The 23,954-nt window shown below is 49.0% G+C and overlaps 1 protein-coding gene across 4 annotated transcripts in view; it reads left to right on the forward strand.

Annotated features, from left to right (window-relative positions):
* PLXNA4 (plexin A4) overlaps positions 1-23,954 on the forward strand; it is a 450,677-nt gene that overhangs the window by 325,725 nt on the left and 100,998 nt on the right. For all 4 annotated transcript variants that reach the window (XM_027665966.1, XM_027665967.1, XM_027665969.1 and 1 more), the window contains 4 exons: positions 7,924-8,047; positions 11,427-11,580; positions 14,175-14,274; positions 16,954-17,068. In XM_027665966.1, the coding sequence (XP_027521767.1) occupies positions 7,924-8,047; positions 11,427-11,580; positions 14,175-14,274; positions 16,954-17,068 (493 nt within the window). The remainder of the gene's footprint in view (positions 1-7,923; positions 8,048-11,426; positions 11,581-14,174; positions 14,275-16,953; positions 17,069-23,954) is intronic.

The following is a 23,954-nucleotide window of genomic DNA, read 5'->3' on the forward strand; positions in this document are numbered from 1 at the left end:
AATCAGATTTCCCTGAGAGTTTCCTGTCATCCTCTCTATCTTCCTCCTGAATTTTCTTCTTGGATTTATCTATCCAGTATACTGGGACAAGGAGACCATTGGAGGTGGTGATAAGAGTGAAGGAAGCAGATAAATAATCTGAGGAGAAGAAAAGGTCACAGGGTGAATTTTAAGGGGAAGACCTAGAGAGAGGTGAGAAAAAATGGGAATTGTGCCTGAGCTAAAAACACACAACTGGGAAGAGGTGAGGAGTGGGATGGGACAACATGTCCATCTTGCAGAATCTGAGGAACCCAGTGAGAGTGACCCTACACCAAAAAATGCCTAGGAATGAATAGGTTGGGGATGAAAATGGGGATACCATCCCATCAAAATAGCCCATCCTGCCCTGGAGACCTCCCCTTGCTGCTGTGAATCCCACCTGCCACTCCCAGGTCTGGAGGGAAGGTGGAAGGAAGGGGTGGCTGGAGCGATTCAATCCAAGGGTGAGAGAATTTATCCCCCGAGGGAAATGTCACCCCTTGGAATCAGAAAGGGAAGCTGAAATGTCAAACCCTTTTGCAAAACAGTGATGCTGGAAAATTACCTGTTTGGAGGAGGTGGAAGGGTGTCATCCAAACCACTGAGCTGTCTCTCTGCTTTGCCACCAAGCACAGGTGCTCCGTGTCCCTCTTCTTCCCTACAAACCCACCTGAGTGGCCACAATGAGCCTTGAAATGCAAAAGCAGCCAAAAGAAAATTGCTGTACATCAAATGGGGAGTCTTCTCCAAAAGGGATTAATTTCTTTGGAATTTAGTTCTAGAAATTTATTTTTTATGGTATTATTTCCTGCATTAAAATTTTTTGTAGTGTGCTAATTGCCATTTGGGGAAAAAAAAAAAACAACTCCAACTGCTCTGTTCTGAGCAGGAATTTCTGGTCAGATCCAATCACCACTCTTTTGTCTTGAAATTTGTTATTAATTAGCAAACTTGTAGATAAGACCTTTTCCATTGCCAGAAAACTGACTTTTTTTTTTCTCATATTAAAAATTTCAGATATTTTAGTCTGCTTCTCGGGAAATTATGAGAAAGAAAAAGGAAAGAGAATCCAAATCTCCTTTTTCAACAGTTATGAACAAGAAAGGTTCAGTCAGGACTATGTGCTGATTTTCTGACTGCATTATTTCCACCAAAAAAAAGGAAAATAAAATACAAAAAAGAGATAGGGAAACTCCCTCCTTGGCTTTCTCCTCCAGGATTATCACAAGTGGCTGCCTCACTGGCAGGTATGAGAAAGGGAAAAGCCCAAGGCTCATGGGACTGGGGAGTAGTTTGGGTAATGAATGACTCCAGAGATTTTGGTCTCCAGAGCTCTCTGTGCAGCATCTCTCCATCCTGGTGTGAGAAATGGGGGCTGCAGGGATGCTCTGGCTCAGGTCTGAAGAGCATCTACAGCTCTGCCAACCTTCCTCTGGTTCCCCTCTGCTGAGAAATCAGGAGCCACCCAAAGCAAACTCAGGCATTTCAAGTAGTGATGGAGTGGAGAGATGGACTAGAAGCGTAAGAGGCAGAGAAATATCCCCTTTGGAGGCACTTGTGCCACCCCACTGCTCCCATGGGGGATGACCTCACCTGTGGAGCCAGGCTGGGAGAGCTGGGGGATTCATCTGAAGAAGAGAAGGCCCCAGGGAGACCTGAGAGCCCTTTCCAGGGGCTAAAAGGGCTCCAGGAGAGCTGGAGAGGGACTGGGGACAAGGGCCTGGAGGGACAGGATAAGGGAGAATAGCCTTAAACTGAAGGAGAATAGATTTAGATGAGATATCAGGAAGAAATTCTTGTCTGTGAGGATGAGGGGGTCCTGGCACAGGTTACCCAGAGAAGCTGTGGCTGCCCCTGGATCTCTGGAAGTGTCCAAGACCAGGTTAGATGAGTCTTGGAGCAACCTGGGCTAGTGGAAGGTGTCCCTGCCCATGGCAGGGGGTTGGAATCAGATGATCTTTCAGGTCCCTTCTAACCCAAACCATTGTGTGATTCTGTGACCTCAATCAGCACTTGCAACTCCCCTGCTCCCTTCTTCATGCAAGCAGCACCTGTCCCCCAGTTTTCTCCCTGTTCTTACCTTCTGCAAAGTCAGAAGACATCTTCCTTCCACCTTCAGCTTCCTGACCCAATCTCCACCCCCTGCAGATGTTGTGTTCCCAGCCACTTTACCCCCATTAGCCCAGAGCCCAGGTGGTGAGGGGGCAGCAAGGATCAAGGCCCCACTAGGTTAGGCACGAGGGAAACAAAAATACAACCAAAAAGAGGTCAGATTGAAAAATGAAAGTCATATTTTTGGGGGTTGAGGAGCTTTATGTGTGGGGGCTCAGGGTATTGATTTAGGTTTTTTTCTCCTACAACAGGATGATGGAGATGTGTCTTCACTGAGAGGCAAAGGCAGGTGAAAGAATGTCCATGGTACACATGCCTTAGAATCACAGAAGGGTTTGGTTTGGAAGGGACCTTAAAGACCATTCAGTTCCAAACCCCTGCCATGGGAAGGGACACCTTCCACTAGACCAGGTTGCCCAGAGCCCCAGCTGGCAGTCCTTTTTTCCACACTGTTCATAGGGAAAACAAAGAGCTTGCAGGTATAGACATACCCCACCAAATCCTTCTTTTACCTGGTGTATCCAGGTGTATCTTGTGTCTGTACTGAGCCTCTCCAGAGATATCTGGGCTCCTAACTTTGGACATTTAGGGACAAATCCTGGAGGTGGTGGAGTGAGTCAGGACTTGCCTTGACCAAGCCCTGGCAAGGCAGAAGAACCATCTCACTGCAAAGGTAGAACAGCACCAAGTTCCTCTTCGGGCCTGTGTTTGCTCCTGCAAGTTGCTTTAGGTCCTTGGGATTAAGCCATGATCTCTTGGGCACCAAAACAGGACCTTCATCTCATCCTCAGGAGACCTGGGAGTTGCTCTTGCTCCCTGGCACAACCACATCTGTGCCTCACTTTCCTGTCTCTGCCTGGTAATATTCCAACCTCACTGAGGTATCATGAAGTTTAATTAGCTCCAGGCAAAGCCCTTGGAGATCCTCGGATGAGAGACCCTGTAGAAGCACAAAGCATTAATTTAACATTATTAAAATAATTGGGTAGTGGCTGGTGAACAGAGGGTTAGTGTTAGCAGGATTTATTCTTAATGGGAGATGAGGAGGAAATAACATTCCTCATGGTTCAGTGGTAGGACCAGCTTCTTAGTGTTCATACTAATGGTTCTGGACAAAGCAGGACACTTGGAATTGTGAGAGAAGCAGCTGGTAATGAAATAGCAGCTGCTATTAAGACACACAGAGAAGTGCAGCCTCTGCACCATAATCTTATTCAAATAAGTTCAGGAGTGGGAAATGCTCTTTTAGATGCCTTAAGTGTAATGTGATGCCACTGGGTGGGAGTTACACATCAGGTAATTATAGCATGAATAGCAGGGAATTAGGGTGTATGGCACAGGAAGTGATCTCTGCACGTTTACATCCCCAGCATGTTGCAGCTACGGGGATTTTATTAAAGCAAAACAGTTATTGGCAGTACAAGGTATTTTTTTCTTCATAAACCATGGTAGACACACCAGATGAGAGCAGAGCAGAGTCACAGGAATCTCTCAGAGCCCAAAATACACCCTGACTCTCTACAGAGACAACAGGAAGGATGGGTTGGGGTCGGGATATTTCATTACCCCTCTCACAGTCTGAGTGCAGGCAGCTCAGGTGACCACTTTCATGAGGGGGGCACTTGTGTCTGGAGGTACTTATTTATTAAAAGTCCCTTTTGCCTTAATTTACGGTTTGCTGAACTTGTGGGGCTGCAGTGTCCCCTCTGGGCAGTGCCTTCAGCAGCTGGGTGATTTGTCACATTTGTTTCTGCATCTCAGCCTCCACCACTCAGGGATTTGGGACTGGTGCTGGAGGGCAGCACTTTGCTTTGCACACGCTGAAACAATTTTCTGTGCTGTCTCACCCCGCTCCTGGGGGAGGGCAGAACGTTTTTTGGCAGCATAGAGGAAGGCTGGAAGCTTTATGGCAGGCACCTTTTTGTGCTCCCCTGAATTACAGAATTACAGAATGGTTTGGATTGGAAGGGACCTTAAAGATCATCTCATTCCAACCCCCTGCCATGGGCAGGGATAACTTCCACTAGCCCAGGTTGCTCCAAGCCCTGTCTAACCTGGCCTTGGACACTTCCAGGAATGTGGCATCAGCAACTTCCCTGGGCAACCTGTGCCAGTGCCCCACCATTCTCAAAGCAAAAAATGTCTTCCTAATACACAGCCTAAATCCTCCCTCCTTCAGGGTAATCCACCACAGGAAAAATCCACCATGTTTTGCCTCTGAGGAACCTCAGCTGCAGGTGCTGGGCACACACCTTGGGAGAGTGTGGTGTGTCAACCCACAGGATGCTCTTTCTGCTCCAGCTCAGGATAGAGAAGGTGTTCAAGGAGAAGATGCAGAGACCATGGGGACAAGACACTGAAGAAGAGCCCTCATCCCTCTCTCCTCCATGGACAAACCTGCAAAACCCACTGGCAGGCAGCTGCATTCCTTTAGTCTTGATTTCAGCAGCAGCTGGGATCAGTTCCCTGGGGGAATTATGTTGCTGTGATGTTGACCCCGGAGCCTGAACCCTGCTGGTGACCCAGAGGCAGCTGGGCAGAACTCCCCCATCATCAGACTCAAGCACAGGCACAGTTGGGTGGTTTGGGGTTTTTTAAATTGAGAAATACCATTGAAAAAGTCAGAGAGTTGAAGTCAAAAGTTGGGAAGTGGGAGAATTGAGGTCACCGTGGAAGAAAGGAATAATAACCTGTGATCCTCTAATTAAAGTCCAGCTTTCAGTGTGGGAGTGCAGGGAGAAGAATTGGAAGTGCAGAAGCTCCTTTCAGCCTGGCTGTCCCTAATTCCTGAGACCCTGACACTGCAACTTTAACATTTTATTAAAACCAGGCTTAGTTTGGTTTTTCATAATTTCATTATTATTTGGATGGCAAAATGCCCTACGACAGATATTAAGGCTTCAAGACACATCAATCAAATATAGAGTGAGTTCTTGGTCTCAGAAGTTACATGTCCTAAATATGTATAACCTGTAAACAGCAAGATAATATGTGGATTATTATATTCCTGCTCAGTGATGGGATTAGGAATACAGACCTTATTCCTAGATGAATAATCTACATCCATAGATTTGAATTGAGCCTGGGTATCTGCCCATTAAATTTTAGAAAATCCAGATATTTCTGTCGTGCTACAGGTGGAGGAAATAAAAGGGAGGCAGAAGGACATCTTGAACAATTTGGGTGCTTGTGTGTTCACAAGACCAAAAAGGGTTTTCCTTCCAGGCTGCTCTCAGGAGAAGAATTCCCACACCCTGCAGAGCTTTCATGGGATTGCTGTGGCTGTTTGTTTTATGGAAGTGCTTAGAAAAATCTCAGGTCAGCATTTTGCCACTTGGCTTTCATACCACCATAGGGGACTCACAATTTTGGGGGCAGTTAATCAGATATTGGTCCAGCCCTCTGGAGAATGCCCGCTTAAAATTCCTGATCCAGCATGTGGAGGCACTACAGGAGAGTTAATGGGGTGGAGACTCCTGGGGAACAGAGAGCAGGAGCTGCAGTGCTGCTCTTGCTCTCTCAGACCTGCAGAGCAAACCCAGAGCGTGCTGAGAACGGCAGAGATCTCCTTTTATGACTCCTGCCTCTGGAAATGCACAACTTTCCTCTACCAGAAAGATGGAGAAATTATAGTTTGAAGTTGGGGTGTTCATTTTATCTGGTGTCAGACACCAGAGAGAAGCCAAGCCCTAAAGTTTTAGGTCACCCCAAGATTTTTAATATTATGGTTACCCATATATTGAGGGTTTTTTTGCACGTGTTTCCATGGGTCCTCATCTGCAAATCCCCAGGTAGGTGCAGTCTCTTCTCCAGGGAACAAAGACATTGAAGAGTGATCTTGGAGCTACAGCTTCAGCAGCCCCCACGTGCTCTCACAACTAAAACTCTGAAGTCTGGAAGCAGGTGAATAATTTAACAGCCACACTTAGTCTTTATAGCTGATTTTAATGGGGGGTAATAGCATTGCTAATAACAAAATCCATTGAAGACACCCTCTGCAAGTCCATAACATTAACTTAATGGCAAAAGGTAATTGGCATGCAGTTGGAGCTGTCCTTTTGGATTAACCCCACGGATTTCCAGGCAGACACCTCCCTTGGAGCAATGGCCTTGGGCAGTGCACGTGGGGTGAAATACAGATGTGGTTCACGTTAAGCAAACGCAAGGCTGGATGGAAACAGGGCAAAAAGCTGCTAATTCACATTGCTGGGCTTGTGTTTACACCAGAGAGGTGAGAAGAGAGGCAGTGACAGGACTGAAAGCACCAGCAGTGAGTGGGTGGTGTGAGCTCTGAGGGCCTGTGCAGCCCAGGTGTGTGCACCCACCTCTCTTGCTGAACTGCCGCTGATTGGGAACACCAGAAGTTTTAAGATTCAACCCCTCAGCACTTCTGGTCAGGCATTTTCAAACCAGATACCAAAAGCTCCTTAGTCTGCAGGGACTATTTAGCAGCTGCTGGGCAATGGCTTCGAGTGTGACCCCATCCCCTCAAGAGAGGGACCAACAGCCCAGAGGTGCCACAGGAGTGGAGCATCCTCAGCAGGGCCAAAAAGCAGCTTCTCTACAAGGACATCCTAAGATGTCCCATTGCCCTTCAACAAGAGAGTTTTCAGGGCTGTGGGTTTGGCCAAGGGAAGGTTATGCTGTAGCTGCTGGGGCTTCCACCCATCACCCTCCCTCTTTTCACGGTGTCCTTGCAACTCCCCAGCCTGCTGAGCAATCTCATGTCTGCTGGCACAGGAGTCAGTACTCTCAGGGACATGGTGGGATTCTTGGGGTTGTCCTTTTGAAAGGCCAGGAGTCAGATTTGATGATCCTTGTGGGTCTGTTCCAACTCAGGATATCCTCTGACTATGATTCTATGAATTGGAGCGCTCCAGGACATGAGTTGCCCATCTAGTGTAGTCCCAGAGAGTACAGAGGTGACTTTCCACCCAAAGCTGTTGCTCCTCCCATGTCCCAGGATTGTCCTCACCCTCCCAGCCTGACTCTGTGTTAACCCTGTGTTATGATCCAGTTATTAAAACTATTAGAAATGCCTCTGCCTGAATTAAGGTACAAATGAGACCAAATGCCAAAGTCAGTACTATGGGGTTTTATTTAATGGTAAATGTGAGACAGAGAGAGATGGAAAAAAATAAGAACAAGGGGCAAGGGGGGAGAAGAAAGGGAATGATAGAGAGAGAGAGATTTAAATAGAAAATGTATCATCACTTCATGTAACCCGGTGGCATCCCGTGGGTCTGGTTCTTCTGGTCTTCTTCGTGGTGACAGTCCCAAAAAAGAGAGTCCACTGGATTAATATCCCCCTGGTGGGGGGGTGAAGCTTTGCAGTCTCTTGTGACAGGCAGTCCTCTGGTGGTGGGAGGCCTCAAGAATGAGTTTGGGGGGCATTTTGGGGGTCTTTGATGGTTTATGACCCTACTCAGCTGCCTCTCAGGTTAATGTCCCATGTGTACGTGGCCTTTCCGGAGCAAGGGGTTACTGCTTTGGTTTGGCATGGAGGGATTTCACCATCACACCCCCAAAACCCTTCTCCTCCACCACCCCCTGGGCCTTGTTTACTTCTCCTCAGAGCTGAGATGATCAGACAGCAATCTCACCTCAAGTCCCCAGTCACAATCCAAATTCCAGTCAGGAGGCACTGGAGGGGGGGGGGTTGTGCTTCGATGGTCGCAGTTGCTTCCTTGCAGCTTGACAAAAAGCCTTTCTACGATTTTGACAACGTTTAAGACATTCCCAACCCTTCAGCCCATCACCTCCTGTCCCTCTCTGTCCCCGTTTCCCCAGGTGCACGAGGAAGGAGCGGTGCGAGCGCTCCAGCGAGCCGCGGAGATTCGCCTCGGAGATGAAGCAGTGCGTCCGGCTCACCGTGCATCCCAACAACATCTCCGTGTCCCAGTACAACGTTTTGGTGAGGAATGCTAATCCCTGTCCCCTCCCCCTCGAGTCCAATCTGCCCATGCAGTGTGACAGACCTGGGTGTGTGCCACCTGGATCCAGGGAAGGACCGGCAGCTTGATGCAAGAGGTTCTCCAGAGTCCATAACTTCTTTTCTGGCGCAGTTTGCCATGGGAGGCCTTGGTTATCCCCTGTCTAGGAGTCTAGGAAGGGACTAGAAATAGTCTTCCCTGTTTGCTGTGAGCAGCTGAGGGCAAGTCTGAAGAGATTCTGTGCCCTGCAGGTGTTGTGTGCAGCCAGTGTTGCTTTTTGCTTCCCTGGGACGGGGATTAGTTTATGCCTTTAGCCCAAGGAACATTATCATGGTTGGAAATTGCATCCCAGAAGAAAGACAGATGAGGGGTACCATGAGTTATTTCAGTGAGCTCCAGGTGCCCATCAGCTTGGATGGAAATATCTCCTTCTAAGCCATGAGTTTCAGTGAGCTCCAAGTTCCCATCATTTTGGTTGGAAACATCTCCTTCTAAGCCATCAAAACCTCCACCCTGCTGCAGGTCCAGCACAGTATGGACAGCAGAGCAGAGAGGCAGGATGCTGTGCAGAGGAACCAAAGGCTTCCAAGGTTTATGCTGTCTCTTGTGACTGTCCACAGCACAAGGTTTCACCCTTATGGCCTTGAGTTACTTGGTCAGCACCCAACGAAGTCACACAGTGAGTGCTGGCAGAGCAGCAGATGATCCTGATCATTTCCTGGGCTTAAGAGAGGAAATCTCCTGCTGAAGGTCTGACCAGCTTGTGGTTTCTCTCCTGGCTTGTGGCAGCAGTACCTTGTGTGGTGAGATACCAACATGCTCCAAGAAGGAGGCACAGACCCCTTTCATTCAGCCTGCCAGAGCTCTGTGGGTTTGGCCATAGTAGCTTGGGCTGGAATTAAGTTGATAATCCAGGCCCTAAAAGCTCCCATCTCTGGGTGAGTTTGTCATTAACCCCACACCCTGAAAGGTCCAAATGGAATTGCTCAGGCAGCAGGTGCCAGACACCTTCCAGGTGGAAGATTTTGGAGTGCTGGGACTATTTCAGTGACAATGAAATCAGCCTTTCAAAGCCTACATGTCCAATCATTGCTGCTTTGTTTCAGCCTCTTAACTTTGCTGTGACTTTACTTTCCTAGGCTTCAAACAAAACTGATCTGAGACATCTTAACTTCTTTGTTCTTCTGGGAGTTCAAGGTTTCTTTTTCTTATTCTCTCAGTAGTTGCTGAATTCTTTCATGTTGGAATAAATCCTGGGGGACTGGCTGGCTCAGGGAGACTGGAAATGATAACAGAATAAAAGACCTTTACCTCTGGGTTACTCCCAGGGTGAGACAGCCCAGAGCTGCTGGGATCAGAAGTTGCCAAAATCTATTTGTTGCCCAGAAATGTGCATGAATATTGTGGTGGGAGTCTCAGCCCAGTCTCAGATAAACTGGTGACTCAGCTCATCCAGTCACCACAGAGAGCTCCTTGGCAAACCAGGAGGGAACACCAGCAAACAGATGGCTGGTGGTATCCTTATGGAATCTCACTTGGCTTCTGGCAAAGGGTCAGTGATACTGAGGCAGAGAATTATGTGGTCAGCCAATCTTTTTAAATTCTGGGCACTAACAGGGGCTTGGAAAATTTTAACCGAATCTGTTTCAGTGCAGTGCTGCTGCTCTGGGATTTCTGAGAAGAGCTCCTTGCTGGGGAAAGGATCCATGCTTTCCTCACTGGAGCAGGTCCAGAGCAGGAGTCTGGGATGTGGGACTTCTTGTGTGTTCAGAGTGTGCACTGGCTCATGGAATTTGTGGCCAAGCACTTCTGGTCTGTCCACCGGTGTCATCTTCTGCATGGCACACCTTCATTCTGCATCATCCATGCTCAGAAAACAACTTGCTGAGCAGAACAGTTTTCCCTTCTCCGTTGCCAGCAGGGTGTCAATGAGCTGGGAGAATGGACTCAACCTGTGTGCTAAATCCATCCAGATATCCAAAGCTTCTTCCCATTCCCCACCCAAGACAAAAAATTCACCTTTCCCATTGCTGTTCCCGTTGCCCCAAAATGATCATTGTCTATAAAACCAAGAAAACCTACTCTCACAAAGACTTAATGTCAGCCAGGGCTAAGGCCTGTCTGCTCAGCCTTTCTCCCTGGTGTTGCCTGGTGTGAAGAAACAGCTCCAAACTTTCCCTAAATGAGGAAAACACAGTGTGTGGGAGCAGAAAGAGTTATGTTGTGTTCTCATCCTGTCCTGCTTTGTCACCTGGACTGACCTCTGTTCTTTGTACTGGTAGAAACAACACTTCAGCATGCATCTGTGTCTCTTCTCAGTGGCTGTCACCTCAGATGGGGCCTCAGGTAGCTCGTGGAGGAGGCAAGTGTGGAGACCATCTGTGTCTAGTGGTTGGCTCTAGTGTTTGGTCACAGAAATGCTAAATTTATACTAATTACTAGGGCATCAGCAGGTGCTAAAGTCCCCTGGGATGCCTCCCTGTGTTCAGGCATGATCTGGTGAGTGGAGCAGGACCCTCAGTGATGGAGGGCTCTGATGCAGGACGGTGGCTGGTCTGGGAAGTTGGCACTATGATGGTGCTTCTCCAAAGTGTGGACATGCTGGAGACCAGCCACGAGATTCCTTCTGCCACAACCATGAGCAATGACACAGCAATGCCAGAGGCTGTGAACGCTAAAAACATGGTCAGTCCCTCCTTTGAGGCTTTTTTACCTATGGCAGGTCCCTTAGAGCCAACTGCTCCTTCGGTGGGATGGGCAGGAGAGGTTTGCTGTGCCTCTAGAGACAGCGGTGGTTTTGTGGTGGACTGAAGGCTGTAACTAGACTCTCCTCACACAGGAACTTGGTGACAGAGTGCTCCCCACCTGCTGATGCTGGGAGAGCAGCCCGTAGAGAGTTAGACTGGAGCGCTCCAGTTTCTCTGGAGTCTGCAGAGAGCCTCTTGTGAGTAGCAGTTCACCTTCCTCAGAAACCGCGGGCCCTGGGGCCACCACCGCCCCGGGCTTCACTGCTGGCTCCAAAGACTCCCTGCCTAACCTGACACTTGCATGACAGATAGTGAGCACTCCCCCACCCCTCCACTGACCCAACCAGCACTGGGATGCAGTGCAGCTGTCCCTGCACAGCCACAAACCACTTGTGTCGGCATCGGCATCTGATCCCCTTCCCCTCCACTGATTCCCCTCTCCCGAATCGCTGCTTTCTGTTGAAGGAGGATGCTCTCTCTAGCAAGAGGCTCTTTGTCTGACCTCTCCAGTGTAATTCTCTCCTGCTGACCCGGCTCTGTTGTTTGGCTTAGTGTTCTCTCTTCTTTTTTTTTCTCTCTATCTTTTCTTCTCTCGCTCCGTCTTTGCTTGCAGCTGGTCTTGGAGACCTACAACGTCCCCGAGCTGTCAGCAGGAGTCAACTGCACCTTCGAGGACCTTTCAGAGATGGATGGCCTGGTGGTGGGCAGTCAGATCCAGTGCATCTCACCAGCTGCCAAAGAGGTGCCTCAGATCATTACAGAGAACGGTGAGTATCCCACAGCTCCCCTGCCTGCACCACTTCTCCCTCCCTGAGTGTTTGAAGGTCCTCACCCCACACCCTTGTGCCTCTCCTGCTCTCTCACCAAGCAGGATTTGGCTCACAGCAGCCTAAGGGCAGGGTCTGGAAAGCACTGGGATTGGTGGGATGCTGGTGGAGCTACCCAGCAGCACATTGTGGCATGAGCTGTGTGAATTTGCCTGTGTTTCTGTGTGCACACCTGTGCAAGTGTTGAGCAGCAACACCAATACCTGCCCTAAGGTGCTTGTGTGTGTGACACGAGGTGTTTTCAGACTGCCACCGAGTGGCAGTTACATATATTTAGCAAAGGCAAGACATGAATGTGGGATATTCCCTCACCTTTTGCCCAGGCTGGTGTTACACAACCTGGGGAACGAGGCTGTACATGCTCTCAACACATCCCATCCCGTGTAGCAGCCAGAAAGTCCTGCACACCAGAGTGATCCTGTCTGTAAATTCATCCTGTTCCTCCCAGATTTAGGTCTTTGTGCTCAGTTCCCTACTCCTGGCCTTTACTGCCTCCAGCTGTTCCAGACTTGCTGCTGGCTCCCTCTCCTAAAGTGGTTCAGCACAGAAAAATACCTTGTCTCCAAGGATACTTCCCCCACCCACAACTTTCTGCCCTTTTTTGTTCCCCCTTTTTTCAATAACACCCGTGGCTCTTTGCAAGGACTTATTATAAAAACCTCGGCCCTGTTGATCACTCAGTGAGACACAGAGGATACTGTCAATCTTGTCCTTGGCTTCTTGTGAAAATTTACAGTAAGTTTGCCTCTGAGCATCCTCAGACCACAGAAAATGAAGTGACATGAGCTGTCAGCATCATCTCTGCTGCATGTGCTCTCCTTTTGGTCCCAAAACAAGCCCCCAGAAGGTTGTTACCATTTTCAGGTCCTGCTGAGTTATCAGTCATGTTTATAGATGCCAGAAACTATTTCCTTGGTATGGACATCTCTCCCAGGCCAGGCTACAATCAACCAGCAAACAAAAATAGCAGTGGAAGCTGGAGGCAAGACAAAAGAGAGAGATTTATGTGTGGTGTGGTTTCAGAGAAGCAGCTTGGAGCAACTTCAGCAGCTGATGCTCCACACCTTGCACAGAGCAAGTGCTCCATACACAGAGCCAGGGGCTGGATTGGAACCAAAGGATGTGTTGCTCTGTCACATGTCTGATCCCTGGGGCCATCCAATCCTTGCTTCCTTCTTCAAAATACATGGAAGATGCTGTGAAGTTGTTAAATACGGTGTGTTGATGGCAGAGCTGGCGGAGCTGGCGGCACCAGATGGGCAGCAGAGCCCAGCACTGGCAGGAAAATGTGTTTTAGTGAAGTGTGTGGTCTGTGCAGTGTCTGTATGTGTGTTTGAGTCTGCGTGTGCCTGAAGGTGGGTGAGTGCACATGTGGCTGCACCTTGTGATGGACTGTCCAGTTTGCTTTGTCCTGATTGATCCGTGAGTCTTTAGGAAAGGAGGAAAATAATGGAATAATAATGGTTTGAGTTGGAAGGGAGCTGAAATATCATCCAGTTCCAGCCCCCCTGCCATGGGCAGGGACACTTTCCACTAGCCCAGGTGGCTCCAAGCCCTGTCCAACCTGGCCTTGGACACTTCCAGGGATCCAGGGGCAGCCACAGCTTCCCTGGGCAACCTGTACCAGGGCCTCCCCACCCTCACAGGGGAGAATTTCTTACTAATGTCTAATCTAAACCTTCCCTATTTCAGCTTAAGGCCATTCCCTGCTGTCCTATCACTACATCCCCTTTTGTAAATAGCACAGAAAGGGCCACCCAAGTAAGTATCAAATTAACTGTGGGTCAGTTCCCCACCAAATTACTGCAATTACTGCACCCACTCTTTACCCACAATGATGGGCTCTGAATACTGGTTTTGGTGTTGTGGGAAGAGGTAGCAACCAACTTCCCAGTTTGGGAGCAGTGGGAAGGAGGAGATGGGGTGTAGGAGCTGAGGTTCCCGTGGGTCTGCTATGGAAATGGATGGATCCTTCTGGAAGTGCGATGGATCGGACATCCCTCACACTGAGATGGGTTCTTTGCAGCCAAAGACCAGGGGAATGGACCTTGGGGTTAATGGGTGAGAGAATGTGGAAGAAATGTCCACAGGCCCTTTCCTTCTGGGAACATCAAATGAACCACAAGCAAGGAAGAATTTTAAGGAGAATAATCTGTTTTAACAGCCTCTGAATTCCAGCCATCTGCACTCATTCTTTGGGCTTAGCTTTCCTATTTGATGGCTTCAGTCACCATATTTTTGAGATTAGTGAAGTATGAACTAGACCTGTTGTCATGGTCTAGCCCAGACTCTGCTCCCAGGTACAATAATTTCCAGTGGTGAACATGCACTCCATCATCCCAACACCAACAGAGAGGTCACTCTGTTGGAGAACTGGGCTCCAGAAGGATTTTATTGTACTTTCTATATTCCTTGAGAACAGACCAGCCAAGGTACTGTGGGACAGCTCCAGGTTCAGGCTGGTGGCATGGCCAGCAGTGCTTAACTAGGCTGACAAAGCAGTCACACACTGATGTGTCTATTTTTCCCCCCAGGAGACCATCACATTGTGCAGCTTCAGCTCAAGTCCAAGGAAACGGGTATGACCTTTGCCAGCACCAGCTTCGTCTTCTACAACTGCAGCGTCCACAACTCGTATGTTCCTTTCCTTTGATCCCTGCTTCCCATTCCGCCCCTGGATCTGCCACAGAACCCCCTGATGATGGGCATGTGTCCCTCAGGAAGCTGGTTAGGTGTGGAGGTGACATGAGGTCTGGGTCACTTGTGTGGTAGTCAGGATGATGGGGTCCTTCCCGAGAAGACGAAGAGTATGGGGACCAGTAGTTCTGCAGGCAGAGCGTCACATTAGGGGCAGTTTGCCACAGAATTGAGTCAGGACAGGATCATGACCTCAGCACGTGGCCCCCTCATCATCCTGTTAACCAGGTGTTTGTGGATGGCTGGATCCTGCCCATAATATACATCTCCAACCCTCACCCATCTTGCCAGTCCCCCCATCAGGAGCCTGCCCCAGGTGGTTAATATGGGATTGGTCTTTCCAGTCTGGAAGGTTGGTTCGTGCATGATGTGAACTGAGAAGGGAACACCCAGCTGATTCCCTCAAGACCATCTTTTCCGTGCTGTGAGTTCCTTTCCAGCCTCCCACCCCATTTTTCTGGGGTTTAGCTGCCACCCAGGACTGCTCAGGAGCTGCCCCACCAGAGCAGATCTGCAGCTGCCCCACAGAAAGATGCTCTTCCAGTGGGATGATCCACTCCTGAGCAAGGCTGAGCAGCTCTGTCCCCACCACTGAGCCTGTTCAGAAGTGCCAAAAGCACACAATTACTGCGGCTCAGCAATTCACAAGGAAAGGCAATTCCTATTTCCATGTACCTGCTGCTTTGACAAACAGTGTCAGAAAGCAAGTGTTGGTGGGGAGAGCAGGAGAGATGGTGGTGTTAAATATTTATGGCATGTTTTGGTTCCTTACTTGACAAACTGTACTACGCTATCCATTTTTAATTCGATGTATCAGAGCAAGCACTTGTTACCAATTTGAAGAATAAGTTGCTGTACCAGAGCTGAGGGTGGATTGGAGTTGAGCAGGATTTCCTGGAGACAGGGGAGAGGGTGTGTGGATGCTTCTTGGGCTCAGACAAGCTCTGTGGGAGGCAGTTTTTTTCTCTCCTGCCCTTTAAAAGCCCAGTAAAAGCCAGGAAAATTTACCCCCTCCAAGGTCCCTTCTGGTACTTTAGAGTCTGCAGCTTTACAGGATCTTAAAATCAATAAGGTTGGAAAAGACCTCTGAGATCTCCAAGTCCAACCATCAGCCAGCTCCACCACCATGTTCACTATCAAACCGTGTCCTCAAGTGCCACAGCCATACATATTTGAACACTTCCAGGGATGGGGACTCCACTACTTCCCTGAGTAGCCTATGCCAGGGCTTTACAACCCTTTGAATGGAAAATAATTTCCTAATACAATATAAACCTCCACGTGGCACAACTTGAGTTCGTTTCCTCTCATCCTCTCCCTTGTTCCCTGGGAGCAGAGCCTGATTTCCCTTGGCTGCCCCCTCCTGTCAGGGACTTGCAGAGCCAGAAGGTCCCCCCTGAGCCTCCTTTTCTCCAGGCTGAGCCCCCCCAGCTCCCTCAGGAATTCTCCAGACCCTTCCCAGCTCCCTTCCCTTCCCTGCACACGCTCCAGCCCCCCCATGCCTTGGATGTGAAAGGTCTCCAGAGTGTGGATGACCAGAATTGTGCAGAGAGTTTGTTATGTCTCCTTTTGGTTGCTGGTGAGCAGACATATATTAAATTTAAAAAAAAGTGTGAGGTAGGTGTAAGTCAGCGCTGTGACACAGCCAAGAGAGGTGTTTGCAGTTCTTACTCTGCAGAGCCCCTGGGGACAGGAGAGCAAAACCTTGTAAGGTGGAGAGAATGGCTCTTTCCTACATCCTGAGTAGGTGATGTCCTAAATATGCCCTCTGCTTCCCAGGTAGCTGCTCCAATGGTCTGTACTTCTCTGCTGAGGTGAAGAAAAGAAAAATACAGAAAAATACAGTTAATATATTTGCAGGAGCCTCCTTACCCTGGTCAGAACTCACACTAATAAACCTGTGGGACACAGGGGGGAGAAAATTCCCTGCTTCATCCTTGACTTTTTGATTTTGATGCATCCCACTTGGTTTCTGGCCTCTGTGTGGGAGGATTAATCCCATGGAACTGCTGGTGCCCAGGGTTTGCCTTCCATGGGCATCACTCCTCCCACCAGTCCCTCATTTGGCCACCTTCTCCTGATGTCTTCACAGCTCCCAGGGCACTGGTGCAGCTCGGTGTGGAGGCAACCAGGCTGCAGTATTTTCCAGCCATCCCCTGATCTCATACTTTTTTATTTCCACCTATCCCCCAATCTCATATTTTCTTATTTCCACTCATCCCCTGATCTCATATTTTTTGTTATACCCAGTATTTGGGCAAAAATGGGGATGCCTCTTGTGTGTGAAGCCAAGAACTTGCTGATAGTCTGAATAAAAGTTGCAACAGGGCAATCAAAATGCAAGAAATATTTACTATTCCTCCAGTTGCAATGATATGAATGCAACCTAAATTAACTAATAAATATGAGATTCTTGTGATCCCAGCGACAACCAGCTCAGGCCGTGGCAAGTCCAGCACCATCCTGTAACCTGATGGCGTTGTGTCAAAAAAAACCCACAAAACCATGTTTGCCAGGCTGTGTTTCCCTCTGAGAAAGGCTCTGAGCCTCAAGGCCTGTCGTGTTGGTGGATGGGATCCTGCTGGCCAGGTGACTGCTCTTTCTCTCTGTTCCCAGGTGTCTGTCATGCGTGGAGAGCCCCTACAGGTGTCACTGGTGCAAGTACCGCCACGTGTGCACCCACGACCCCAGCTCCTGCTCCTTCCAGGAGGGACGAGTCAAGATGCCTGAGGTAGGCAGAGGCACAGAATATGTGTCAGGGGTTGATGTCACCAGTCAAACTAACAGCCCAGGAAGCCTTCTCCACCTCCAGTCCCACCCTCATCCTCCAGGAGACCCTCACCTCTCTCTCTGTATGCAGCTCCTCTCCTCTCTGCTCTGCCAAAATCTCAGGGAGCTTCTCCCTCCCTCCCACACACTACGGGGAGTGGGTTACCTTGGAAAATCATGATGAACTCTGGCACCAAGGGGCTGGGAGGGATGGAAAACAGTGGTAATACGTCTCCAGGAGAGACGGAGATACTCTACTCCTCTAAGCACCTCTCCCAGGCAGTTGAGATCTGGGAAGGATTTAGGGTTTTATCCATGGTACCAGTAGATTTCAGCCATGCTTTAAACACCTTTGTGGCTTCATGGATTTGAAGCCTAATGGCCAGTGCCTCAAACTGCCTCCAGATGAGGCCAGGAGATGCCTCATTGCCAGTCACTGAGCTGAACTGGACCTTGGGGCTGAACACAGAGCTGCAAATGCTGCCTGGCAGGTACTGTGACTAACGAGCACTCGCAGACAAGTGGAGCTGGGGAGAATACAAATAGGAAGCTACTTAATTACTTCCTGGCCAGGAACGGTCTGAAAGCATCCTGGGCTGTCTGGTAAATGACCTGAGAGGGCTGGTTGTTTGCCTGGCCCCAGGGACCAGTACCCATTAGGAGATCTGATACCTGCTGAGCCACCGGGGCACGAGTGGCTGCTGAAGACTCTGGCAACGTGTGCTGCCTTCAGAGGGTGAAACCCTCACTGCTCCCCATGCTGCCTGCTGGTTCTGGTGTCTCTAATGTGGTCCCCCACCTACCCCCAGCCCCTGCCCCAGCCCAGTTGAACCAGAAGACCCACATGTAGTGTCTTCACATTCCCATGGCATCCCTGTTCCCTCTCACCCCTTCCGTAAGTGCTGCTTGAGATACCACGTATGTGCTGGTTGAGGTGTCCTGCATCAGAACTTCTGACCTGCTGTGCCACTGGGATAACCCATAAATATTCATGAGTTCTCAGTCTACCAGGATGCAGAATTTGTTGTAAACATGCTGAGGAGGTGGCACCCTCTGCTTGGTGGTGAAGGGGTGAAGGAAGGCAGCTCAAAGTTCAGCCCTTCTGGAAGGTTATCCCAGCCAGAGAGGGACTATTCCCTCACATGGAGCCTTGGCACAGTTTGTCCAGTCCTGCTGCCCACAGATTTCTGTACCTTCCACTTCAGGGGCTGGAAGGGTCTCTTGCCGAGTGGAAACCCCTGGGACACTTTGTCTCAGCTTCCCACTGAAATACCACTGCAAAACCATCACCACCACTGATCTCCTCTGGCTCCTCTGGGGTGTCCCATGTACCAAGCACAGGGCTCACCTTCCCAGTTCCCACCTCTTCTCTCCTCCAGCCCTCTGTCCAAAAACAAATGCCTACAAACCTTAGTGGATGTCCTGCTCCCTCAACCCCTATCACACCCCTGGTATTCAGGACACTGCTCTCATCAGAAAGGAGACCACGAGAATGATCCCACTTTCTTAGGGAGTGGACTGGGGATGGCACAGCCTGGTCTTTATCCCCTCCAAGGCCTTGCTCTGCAGAACTGGGGAGGAAGGCAGTGGACTCATCAAACTCTGCAGATCTGCCTGTTTTAGCTTCATCACCTCTCTACTAGTTTGGTTTCTGGAAGGTGTCCTCTTCAGCCCAGCAGACAGCTCCAGCCTGGGGGGCTTTGTCTGCTGGCAGAATTTCCTCTTTCTCTCTTCTATCCCCTTAAACAGAGAATTTCCTGCTAAGCTTCATAAACTCCCTCTCTGATCTTACAAAGCTGCTCTGTGGGATTTGCATGGCACAGGGAGAGGCACAAACTTGACCTTGGAAGACAACTATTGATCTCCAAGGCAATGACAGCATCATGTGAGACGTGGATGTTACATCGGTCATTCCCAGCGAGGGCCGTGGTAAAACTATCTCTGAGCACAAATGGGACCTCTTTCCCCTGGGATACAACATTTGGCACTCAGCTGCTCAGTTCAGGAGCTAGGTTTCCTGTCTACTGGACAGAGGAAACACTTCCCAGCACTGGAACTACAAAATCTGGAAGGATAATGGCCTTCCAAACCCCAAAACTTTCCGAGCTGCCTTTCTGCCTGGCAGTGTGAGAAATGCCCTGTAACTTCAGAGTCCCTCTCATTCCATTTGTGTGTTTGTGGCTGTCAAGGACACTTGGGCTGGGGAAGGATGGCATCACAAGTGCATTCTGACAAAGAGATTTACAATCCCTCTGCGCCCAGGAAGGTTTTTGTCAAATGGCACTTTGAGCAAACGCTGCGTCGTGTCTCCCACGCTTCTCTTGAAAAACCACCTTCCCACTGACTCATCCCTCTCACTGCAACTTCCACTGCCTGTTTTTCACCTGCAATGCTATCATTTTCTGTCCTGCACACTTGCCTGTTGGTTGAGTGGGTTCTTGGAGCAATAGAAACCATTGGGTGTCTTGAAGCCACGCCTGACTCCTCATTGCCCATCCAGACCTTCACCCAGCTCCTGGTGACTCACAAGGTTGCCAGGCCTGAGGTCCATTTCCAGACTTCCCAATGCCACCTTCAGCAGTGCTTGGAACGCACCATCATGTTGAGTGGCTCTGTTCTTACCAGCCTCTCATCTCCATGCTTCTTTCAGTCCTTTCCTCTGGAAACATTTAGATCCCTGGAGGATGAGGAGAGGGGAGTGTTTCCTACCATCCAGGCGTGAGTACCTGCTAAATCAGTAAGTCTGGAGGAAGGACTGATGGGAAGGGTGTACCACAAGTGTGGAGTGGATGGACCATCCCATTTGCAGTCTTTCCATGGGTTTGCTGAGCAGATTAGCTTGGACATCTTCCAGGATCTTGCACCAAGAGACTCCTTGCCAAGCAAACAAATATTGGTGTTGCTCTGTCATATGGACCAGTGCCAGGAACTCCTTCCCTCTATAATCATCACTGCTGGCCTGACAAGCCTTCTACCCTCCCCCTCACTCTGGCCTTCACCTTCTCTTGTAACACCCACCCTCAGGTGATTTTTGTTCTCTGTTTGCCTGTACAACATCTTGCCATCACGTGGGAAGAGACTTCCCTCTCTCCAGATGGCCTGGGCTGCAAATGGACTTGCTGGGCTGGCATCCATCACCCCTGGACCAGCCTGGAGTGCTTTGAAGGGAGGTTTGTGCCTTTGTGTACTTTCTGACTCCATAATTTCCTTAGGACACCTCACAACTTTCTGGATTCCCATGGGCTCAGTCTTTCACTCAGGTCTTCTTGATGTTCTCTGAGAGGATCTGGGGGTTTTACTTTAATTTTAGTGTGAGTTGCTGATTAATTTAGAATGCTGGATGAGTTTGAGGTTGATCCAGTGGGACAGCAGAAAGGCTTTGGCCATGACCCACATTGCTCGGAAGGCAAAATACTGTTTGTGTCTGTGTAGCCTGTGATCTGCCATCCAAGGGGAGCCTTTGAATGGCATCATGGATAGCTGGGATCAGCCAGCCCCACCTGGCAGAACAACCAGAGACGGGAAAAGGACAGAAAAGGCACATCCCTCACCATCAACATGGAGATATGACTTTCTTTCCTGTCATTTGTCAGGTGGATCAGCTCTGCCTGTGACAGATCTGGATCAACTAGTCTGGGAGCCTTGGGAAAGCCCATGTTTGCTCCAATGAAGAACTCCAGCATGGTCATAAAGCAAGAGTATTTATGATTATGGCACTGATCTTAATCACACGGGGTTGACAAAGTCCCTGGATGATTTGTGGCAGAAATGCTTCACCTTGGCGTGTAATTTCCCCTTACAGCAGGTTTTCAAAAACCAGGCCCACTGGCTCAAAATACACTGAGTGACTTCTTGCTTTATAGAGGGGAGCTGATGTTATCATTACTGAGGGCAGGAAGGGAAAGCACGAGGAAAAAAGGGCATTTTAATACCGAAGTGGATTTGTTGTTGTTGCTGTTGTTGTTTTTCCCAAAGAGCTGATGGCAAAAGCGGAGAGAATTAGATATAAAAGGGAGTGGGCTGAGTTTCTGGGCTTTTTTTGGCTGTCCTGTCTCTGCTTTTGACATTTGTTGCTGACCATAACTAAAGTCACAGTGCAGGCTTAGAGTTTGAGCACAAACCAGACTAACACCCTGTGAAATCAACCCTGACTTACCTGGCACAATTACCAAGTAAGAGAGCTCAGTCATTTTCTTCTGTAAATGGGCATGACAGTCAACAATTTTGAGGGGAAACTGAGGCAAGGAGGTGGAAAACAATTAATCTGAGGGTCTCCAGCAGGACAGAAGCTGTAGGAACAGCTCCTGTCTCTCCTGATTTGCATTGCCCATCTCATCTTTGTACAGATCTGCCCTGACCCAAGGGGGTAGCTTTCACTTCATCAGTGTTTCTGTCCAAGGATGGGGTGCTGGGGTATCCTACTTGAGTTGATGGGATAAAGGATCAAATCTTTTTGTTGTGCCTTTTTCTCTAAGATGAACACTATGTTGTTCCAGGCCTTGCAAGGATTTTAGCTTTGTGTAGGGGAAAAAAGAGGAGGAAAAAAAATGGCAAAAGCCAAAAGCAAGCCTAGATAACAAATCTGTTATTCACTGGCTTTAACAGATACATAATCATTTAATTACCTTGAAGGAGGTTTTCATCTTTCCCTTCTCGGCCGATTTGTGTGTGCATGTGTTTTCCTTCCTCCCCCAAACAGGCCTTTTTATTGAAAGGATTTTCATCTGCTGCCTAAAAAGGGAACAGAAGAAAAGATCTCGCACCAGAGTGTTTTATGTCGAGTTGTACGTGCTAATGACAGTAGAGCCCACATAAAAGAAACAACTGCTTCAAATATTAATTTGTCAAAAGAGATAGAAAGCCTTGTGAGCTGCATCCTGGAAACAGCTGCTGAGGAGCAGAGCATGCTTTGCCCAGTGTTTGCCTGTGCCTTGTGCTGTACTAAAAGCTCCACCAGTGGCCTCTGCAGTCGTGTGCAGTGGTTTAGCTCTGCCCAGCTGCTTGTCCTTCTTGGGAATGGATCTTTTTGGAAAACAGGGAAAAAGGAAGGGGAAAAAAGAAGGCAGAGTGATGATGGCAACTCAGTATGAACTGACTGACTTCTAAGGAGCAGTTGGATAATGTCCTTAACAACAGGCTTTAACTGGTGGTCAGGCTGAAGTGGTCAGGCAGGTGGAGTGGATGGTGGTTGTAGATGCCCTTGGAGCTGAACATAATCTACTCCACTTCCATCCTATCATATCCTACTTCTGTTCCATACTATTCTGTTCCATTCTAGTCTAGTCTAGTCTATCCTACTGTCCTATCCTATCCTATCCTACTTCTATCTTGTTCTACTTCTGTCCTAGCCTAGCCTAGCCTAGCCTATTTTACTTATATCCTATGCTACTTTTGTTCTAATTTATTCTAGTCTAGTCTAGTCTAGCCTATTCTATCCTAGTGCCCTATCCTATCCTACTTCTATCCAATCCCATCCTATCTTATCCCATCCTATGCTATCCTATCCTATCCTATCCTATCCTATCCTATCCTATCCTATCCTATCCTACTTCTATCCTATCCTATTTCTATCCTATCCTATCCTACTTCTATCTTATCCTATCCTATCCTATCCTATCCTATCCTATCCTATCCTATCCTATCCTATCCTATCTTATCCTACCCTCTTCTTTGTATTAATACCCACATCTCCTCATCATGGACTTTATCTGTAGTAAACCCAGCATTGCCCTTCCCCATCCTACTGGTACATCCCTCTGTGACTCAGGAAGGACTTTGCCTCAAGGTCTACAAAAACCAGACCAAAGGTCCCCTTTTGTCCTCTTCCGAAAGTGTAGAAGGAAGGCACAGTGGCCACCTCCTCCCAAAATGCTCCCCAGTGCTCTGGGTGGCTGCACTGGGCAGGGGCCAGAGGACCTGCTGGGCCATCGGGTGAGCAGGGCCAACTCCTTGCTCCCTTTGCATCAACAAACCTCCTGGTGATGCATCTTCAGCTGTTGCTGTGGCAACTGCTCGGTTTCTATCCCTCTCCCGTTTCCAGCTTCACTTAACCCATCTAGAGAGGCTTCTGCTGGAAGCAGCAGCACGGGGAGAGGAGAAAACCCATCTCTGCTCAGATGAATGCCCCTCTCATTTCTCAGGGACTGCAATGACAGCTGCAGCGAGGCCAATTCCAGAGCTCCCAGTCCTTCCCAGCTTTCAATTATCCACTCACTTCTCCTGGCACCTGTCTGTCATCAAGGGGAGGGTGTGAGGTGTGGTTTCCATGACAACTGCAGGCAACCTGCTGCCTTCAAGTGCAGTGAGCAGGCAGGGGGACCAGCAGCCACCCCGTGCAGGTGGGATGTGGTGGAGGGATGCACACGTTTTGTGCCACCTGCTTTTGAGCAGCACGAGGGGTTGGTGTTTATCATCTGTTTCGCTCTTAGAAGGGTTTCCAAGAGCGGGTGAAGGGGTTCAGTCTGGTTGGCATCCTGTCCAGGGGGAGGCAGGGGTAATCTGGGGGGAGGCTGGAGCTGACAGTGTGGATCCAGCTGTGCCTCAGGGCTCCTGGTGCTTTGGCATTTCAGCTCTGATCCACTGTCACAACCCTTTCCCAGAAAAGATGTGTCCTGTAGTGGGTACATCCTCGTCAGAGGGGGTGCTTCAGATAATCATGAGAGGAAATTAAACAGAGAAATTGGAGGCTGGGCAGAAAGCTTTCTCCGTGTTCACAGAGTCCTATTAGAGCACGAAAATATTGCTCAGAGCCACTGATGAGCCTCAGGTTTTATTTCAGCAGATGAGAGTTATATTTCTGATTGAATTACTTGGACATGTTCACCTTTCTGTGCCCCTGATTCCCTCAC

The sequence above is a fragment of the Corapipo altera genome, unplaced genomic scaffold, assembly GCF_003945725.1.
Source record: "Corapipo altera isolate COAL_440 unplaced genomic scaffold, ASM394572v1 178, whole genome shotgun sequence".
NCBI classification, from domain to species: Eukaryota; Metazoa; Chordata; class Aves; order Passeriformes; family Pipridae; genus Corapipo; species Corapipo altera.